Source organism: Silurus meridionalis, chromosome 22 (genome assembly GCF_014805685.1).
Source record: "Silurus meridionalis isolate SWU-2019-XX chromosome 22, ASM1480568v1, whole genome shotgun sequence".
Lineage (NCBI taxonomy): Eukaryota > Metazoa > Chordata > Actinopteri > Siluriformes > Siluridae > Silurus > Silurus meridionalis.
Window position 1 is genome coordinate 20107924 of NC_060905.1, and position 7686 is coordinate 20115609.

General features: G+C 36.5%; 1 protein-coding gene across 1 annotated transcript in view; it reads left to right on the forward strand.

Annotated features, from left to right (window-relative positions):
• The window catches only part of LOC124376176 (alpha-tectorin-like), a 28587-nt gene extending 21614 nt beyond the window's left edge, over window positions 1–6973 (forward strand). The window contains 5 exon segments of the mRNA XM_046835135.1: window positions 61–221; window positions 3177–3422; window positions 4349–4511; window positions 5470–5572; window positions 6617–6973. Coding sequence (XP_046691091.1) covers window positions 61–221; window positions 3177–3422; window positions 4349–4511; window positions 5470–5571 — 672 coding nt within the window. The 3' untranslated portion in view covers window position 5572; window positions 6617–6973.
• The last annotated feature ends 713 nt before the right edge of the window (window positions 6974–7686 follow it).

Here is a 7686-nt window from a genome sequence, read left to right on the forward strand (position 1 = left end):
ATTATAAAGTAAATTATAAAGTAGGAATTACATTTTCTTTTATTGCAATAATACTCTCAGGCCAATGGCACCCATTTCATTTATGAGAACCAAATCCAAGGGGATGTAGACTCTCCAGAAGGCCCTATTCACAGAGCGAAAAGACTGGAACTGTTCTTCTCCTGCATTTACGAGCTCACTCAGACATCTAGCATGGATACTGAGCTAAATCCTATTCAGAGGTAGGGGTGCGGTTCACTAATAAAGCTTTTTGGAATGGATGTAGGTTAACCCATGTATGCATTGATTTCAATTATACAGTGCACCAGGAGAGTATTCACAGATTCACTTTTTCCACATTTTGTTATGTGACAGCTTTATTAGAAAAAAGGATTAAATTAATAATTTCCCTCCAAATTCTACAAACAAAAACCCATAATGACAACGTGAAAGAAGTGTTTATGAAACAAGATAAGATACCTTTATCCGTCCCACAGTGGGGAAATTTCTCTGTTACAGCAGCAAAGGAAAAAACATCAAAATATATGAAAGAAAAGAGACATAATATAGTAAACAGTATATACACAACACAATGTATAAATACAAAAGAAAAAAAAAGAGACCATGAGTTAATAGTTACGAGACCAGACATATTGCACACAGTTAATATTGCACGGTTTTAAAAATTTCTTTTATTGCACATAAGTTATTACACAAAATAAGTTATTACACTTGAAATACTTTGGTTTTGTTATTGCAGTTAAACAGTAATAACAGTGTATATTCTGGTGAATGGTTCACTAAGAACAGCTCTGATTGTAAAGTCTAATCGCAGCAGGGAGAAAAGACCTTCTACATCGCTCCTTCAAACACTTAGGATGTAACAGTCTTTCACTGAAGGAGCTGCTTGTATGAAAGAAAGTTTCATACAAGTGGTGAGAGTCATTCTCCAGCAATGATGATAGTTTTGCTACCCTCCTCCTTTTCTCTACCTCCTGTACAATGTCCAGGAAAATCCCAGGACTGAGCTGGCCTTCCTGATCAGCTTGTCCAGTCTCTTTCTTTCTGCACCAGCATACCACATCATAGAATATGGCTGAGGCCACCACAGAGTTAAAAAAGGTTTCAGTAGCTCTCCCTTTACTCCAAAAGACCTTAGTCTCTTCAGCAGAAAGAATCTGCTCTGTCCTTTCTTATAAAATGCCTCAATATTGTCTGTCCGGTTCAGTTTGCTGTTCAGATGAAGACCCAGGTATTTGTAAGAGTCCAATCTCACAATGTCCTTTCCCTGAATTTTCACTGGTGGTAAAGAAGTTTGTTTGTGTCTACGGAAATCCACCACCAGTTCTTTGGTTTTCGCCGCGTTTATCTGGAGGCAGCTCCATTGCTACCAGTCCACAAAGTTCTGGATCAGGTGCTCCTTGTCATCATCATCCGTGATCAGACCGACGATGACAGAGTCAACAGAGAACTTCTGCAGGTGACAGGTTGCTGAACTGAACATGAAGTCTGCAGTGTAGAAGAGGAACGGGGCCAGAATCGTTCCCTGCATGGCTCCAGTGTTACAGACAACTATGTCAGACCCACAGTCATGAGACCTCACATACTGTGGTCGGTCTGTGATGTAGTCCAATATTCAGTTAAAAAGATGATGGTCCACTCCCATGTACACCATCTTATCCCTCAGGAGCACAGGTTGGATAGTGTTAAAAGCAGAAGAGAAGTCAAAAAACATGACTCACTGTGTTCCCAGCCCTTTCCAGGTGCAAAATAGCCCGATTTAGGAGAAAGATGACAACATCTTCCATTCCATTTGCCAGGTTGCTAGGCAAATCGATGGGCTCACCAGAGGTCAGAGGTGAGTGAGCACCAGCCTCTCCAATGTCTTCATCTGACACGAGGTCAGTGCTTTTGTGCGTGTCCTATTTGGTACAAGCACCCCGCAGGATGTTTTCCATAGCTGTGGCACCCCTTGGATTCAGCTCAATCAGGTTGGATAAGGACTGTAGGTGAACAACCATTTCAGATCTCTCCAGAGATGCTCAATTAGGTGGGTTCTGGCTGGGCCACTTAAGGACATTCACAGTCATCCCTTAGCCACTCCTCTGTTATCTTGGCTGTGTTTTTAGGATCAGTGTCCTATTGGAGGATTAACCATCGCCAGTTCGAACGATCTGAGGTCCAGAGCACTCTGGAGCAGGTTTTCCAAGAACGTCTCTGTACATTGCTGCATTAATCTTCCCCTGACTATTCTCCCAGTTCCTGAAAACCATCTCTGCAGCATGATGCTGTCACCACCATGCTTCACTGTAGAGATGGTATTGGCCAGGTCATGAGAGGTGCCTGGTTTTCACTAGAAATGACGCTTATCATTCAGGCCAAAGAGTTCAATCTTTGTTTCTCATGGTCTGAGAGTCCTGCAGGTGCCTTTTGGCAAACTCCAGGTTGGCCGTCATGTGCCTTATACTGAGGAGTGGCTTCCGTCTGGCCACTGTACCATACAATCCTGACTAGTGGAGTGCTGCAGAGATGGTTGTTTTTTTCTGGAAAGTTCTCATCTCTCTACAGAGAAATGCTGGCACCCTTTTAGAATGACCTCCCTGACTAAGGCCCTTCTCCCCTGATCGCTCAGTTTGGCCAGACGACCAGCTCTTGGAGAGTTTTTCATTTACGGATGATGGAGGCCAATGTGCTCAATGAGACCCTCAATGCTGCAGATATTTTTCTGTTTGCTTTCCCAGATCTGTACCTCAATACCTGTCTCTACAAACAATTCATTATACTTAATGGCTTGGTTTGTGCTCTGACATGCACTGTAATCTGTGGGACCTTCTATAGACAGGTGTGTGCCATTTCCAAATCATGTCTAATCAACTGAATTTACCACAGGTGGACGCCAATCAAGTTGTAGAAACATCTCAAGGATGATCAGTGGAAATAGGATGCACCTGAGCTCAATTTTTACTGTCATGGCAAATCTTTTGCAAATATTTCAAACAAACTTCTTTCATGTTGTCATTATTGGTTTTTGTTTGTAGAATATTGAGGAAAATAATTTATTTTAATCCATTTTGGAATAGGGCTGTAACATAAACTGTGGGAAAAGTGAAGCGCTGTGAAAACTTTCTGGATGCACTCTATACACACTCCTAATCGTAGTGCCTATTCTAATTTGTCTTTATTTCATGGTCTCAAAGCATTGTGCACAAGGCTCTTCCAGAGGGAAAAGGCATGTACCAGGTAAGGATGATTCCCTTTGAGGATGCTGGCTTTTCACACCGGTACACTGGCAGGGTGAATATAGAGGTGGGCCAACAAATCTACATAGGAGTCTTTGTTCAAGGAGTCGACAGCCGTCAGATTGCCACAGTGATAGATTCATGTTGGGCCACACCTGTAAAAGAAGCAAACTACACTGTCCGCTGGGACCTGATTAATCACAAGTAAGTAACTTTCTTCTTCTCTGCATATATAAATATATGTTCATCCTAATCAAGGATATTGAAAATTTTCTGTTTACTCTTGCTTTGCAATTCAAGTGAAAAGTTCAGAGATACTCAGAGTTCATATGTAGTTTATTCAGAGATTGTACACAAATTCAAGTTGTTAATTGAATCCAGGTAACTAAGATTAAGATGAAGGATCAATGTTAGAGCTATAATTACCTAGGATGACAAGCTAATAAAATAGACTTTTATATTTAACTAAAAATATTTCAGTTATGATACACAAAATCGAATCCAGTGAATAAGACGGTGTCTATAAAATCATGTGGATTCTTTTAAAAATCAGATTTTATATTTTATAGAAGACAATAGCTTATTCACAATTTCTGTAACTGCAGTTATATTCGTTTATGTATCTTAAATAAATGTATAAATAAATCTTAAGCACTTCATAAAGATATGATTTAATGTACAATGTGAAAAATGATATAGATACAAATTGTACAGTAACATTACTACACAGAAAAGCCTAATTTATCATCACCAACATGAAGCTCACCTGTCCCAAGGAATACTTATTTAAACTTTTCATTTCAAATCCTGGTACAGTAACTGCAAAGCAATATCATAAGCCATAATATGATGATAGAAATACTTTAGACCACCATTGAAATACAGATTTTTCTTCATGTTTAATGTTTGCTGTTTCTTTTGTTTATTTTTACCGTATTTTAAGACAGTAATTAAACTGCTGATCTTGAATTCGTTTGTCCTGATGAAGATTTAATGTTTAATGATGAAGAATATGCATTACACAGTGCAATGTTTACTTATAATGCATTGCCTAGAAGGACTTCCTGTGTAAATCTAATCAAAAATACATCTTCCTGATTTAAACCAATTGGAAAATGATATATTTTTAGGTGTCCAAATGCAAATGATGGCACAGTAAAGGTGATTGAAAATGGTGTCTCCACAACTGGACGATTCTCCTTCAAGATGTTTACATTTTATCATGATGAATCCAAGGTTTTCCTTCACTGCAGCATTCACCTTTGCCTTTTGAGAAATAACAACTGTGCAAAGGTGAGTGAATACACTTAACATGCACCATGCACGCAAGATAACATGAGGATTGTGTATTAATAACACCCATAATATCAGCATCAATGTAGTTCATGGGTCTTTTTTTTTTTTTTTTTTTTAGAAACATGGGTAAAAACATCAAAGATAAATTAAAGAAATATAATTATAACATTTTAAGTTCTATTAAAATAAAAGCTGAAGTTCATGTAAATGTATAATAGTTCACCTGATAGTAAAAGAATATATATATATAAAACTGCAAATCTACCTAATAAATTTAGATTTTTATTGCAAAATATGTTTGATGCATAAATCAATAAAGATATGAAAATAGATATACAATGATGCATGTACAGTAACAACATAGTTCTAACTGTGTTATAAATAACAAGGAATATGATTGGATTTCTTTTAATATCAGGGGCTATGTTTGACACATTTTGTGTCAGGGGTTCCTGCCCCATGTCTCTATCGCCTATCTCCTTGGCCTGAAAAATGTTGAAGACCCCTGATGTAGCTGATCCGCACACAATCACACATGTATTACATTTTCACTAACAGACCGGTTTGAGGGGTGCCAATACTTACAAAATGTTTAAATATCTATGTTACATAGCAGATGGACCTAATAAAATAAGTTAATAAGAAAGTGTACTGTAACCCAAACAATGATAAAGACAGAAAATAACATTTACCCACTAGGTTAAAGTCGGACAATATATTCAAATATATCAATAATTTAAATTCTAAAAATGGCTGTTAGGTTTTGTTACTTCAACAACATACACTTTAGATTTAATAATCTAACACTACCTTTAGCCCATCGCTTGAGCTGCTGCAGTAACAGAGCTCTTTGATAGTGCAGGAAGAAACTCAAACTATGTGAAATAAATAAACCTGCTTGTGAACCATAAAGAAATCTAAATAATAATAATAATAATAAATGTGTTTTCTGCAGCGTTGCTTCCCTGGAAATCAACACCGTTCAGGCAGATCTGTGGACATCCATGACAGGGCCTCAATTTCCATGGGGCCTTTTATCTGGTCAACAAAACGCTGAGGTAAAAATAAAAAAATTTAAAGAGATGCTATTTTTAAATCCATTAAACTGTATTGAGTACAGCAGCAAGATTGCACCAGATTTTATGTAACTGGAAAAACCTGTAAATAATCCAACTGGGAAATGGACAAAACCCCATTTCATTGACAGCCATGTGAAAAAGGAAGTATACCCTCTTTGAACTCTACATTTACATATTTTACATATCAGCTACAGATTCAATGAACAACTTCAGATAAACAACTTTTGAAAGATTACAAAAAATGCTAAAGTTACATCCAGAACTCTACAGGCCTCAGTTATCATGGTAACTTTAAAAAAAAGTAAAAAGAAATAAGTTAGTTCATGACAGTACAAAGCAGCTTTACACAGATAATGTGGTAGAAAAGAATGTATACAATTATACAAGTAATTATCTAAAATCCTCAGTCTGTGTCTGTGTACATGTGAACTACTGTATATTTAGCCATCATATATACAAAAGCATATGCGTTCAGTGGGATCTCGCACACTAGGAAAGTGCGGGTTAACCGATCATCATGTTGTGGAATCCACTTCCCACTCATGTCCTCAGCTCCCAGCAGAAACAGTATTCCTCCACTGGGGAGTGTATTCTCTATATTACAAGGTGTAACAGAAGTCCAAAAGTGTGTAAAGACATCCATGAACATGTCTCTTAGCCAAATTTATATTCACACCCAGGATCAAATTCACTGTATTTGATAATTCACATCACACAATTCCAGAATATATGGCGATACCGTGAGCTAGGCCAGGTTGATGGTGAGGATGCAAGACAGTAAAAAAAAAATTGATTGCAACAGCTGCATTACACAACCTACAAGTAATAAATAGACTAATATGTGGTGACGATATAAGCTGTAGTTAATATTTCACACATACCTTCTTTAACTTTTTCACATGACTGTATGTAGAATTCACTGAACACCACTGGACACAGCTGGAATTTTCACTAAAAGAGAATGAAAAAAACAACACATTTGTCAAATCACTGACAACATTTTTTACCTTTTTCTGTTAACAGGTCTGTAAATCCACAAGGAATGAAAAGGCATTTTATCAATTTCCTGAGTATCTGGATGATTCACTAAAGGCATTTCCTGCTAATTATTTCTCTGTTAATGCATTTTCAATTAATCATAAAACAATGTTATTACTTAATGAGCAAACTTGTCTTTTAATTAACTTAACAATGACTTTTGTTTTTATTAACCAGATTATACTGACAGGCTTTAATGAATAAAATTAGATTGTAAATCAATGTTGTGTGGTTAAATAATCTAAAATGTATTCTTCAGCTCATCAAATGATTCTACTGTAATTCTGAGTCTACTACAGTTCTAAATGTGTGTTGCTCAATAAATTCTCTCTAACTCTCTTATTAATGTTCGATTTATTTTCCATCGTCCCCAGGCATATCACATAAAATAAAAATGCCCAACCTAAATTTAACAGGTTAACAGTTCCTGAGAAAATGTGCTACATACACAATTGAAATATCTTTTGAAAGACACTTTGTGTTTTACTGCCCATCATTCAAAGTGGATGTTGCTCAAAAAAATAAGTTATAGATAGTGTCATAAATATACATTTGCTGCATTGAACATTTTTTTTTTTCATATATAAATACATGAAATCAGTCCTGGAGCAATCCAGAAAAGTACTGGGTTGAAAGCCACATGTCTCATAAGTTTATATTTTCTAAATTTATGAAGATCTTTATGAAACACACACACACACACACACACACACACACACACACACTTTACAAGGATTTTTCTTATACAAACAAACGGATAATAAAACGTATAACATCTTATCCTATAAAACTGTAAAGGGAGATATATTGTAACTTACATCTAAAATAGGCTCAGATTTTCCATCTCCATGCAGATTTCCAAGTCTCTGTTGTTACTCCGCCCCTAACAATATTTTCCACATTGCTGCTTTTGCAAATCTCCGATAAAACAACTTATTAGACTGTCCATTTTTTTTTTCTTTGTACTCTTTTTTTTTTGTTAATAAAGTCTAGTTAGCACAAGCTTGAAACAACTGTTTGTGCAGACCCGATAGCTGCATCCACTTTCTGAAGAG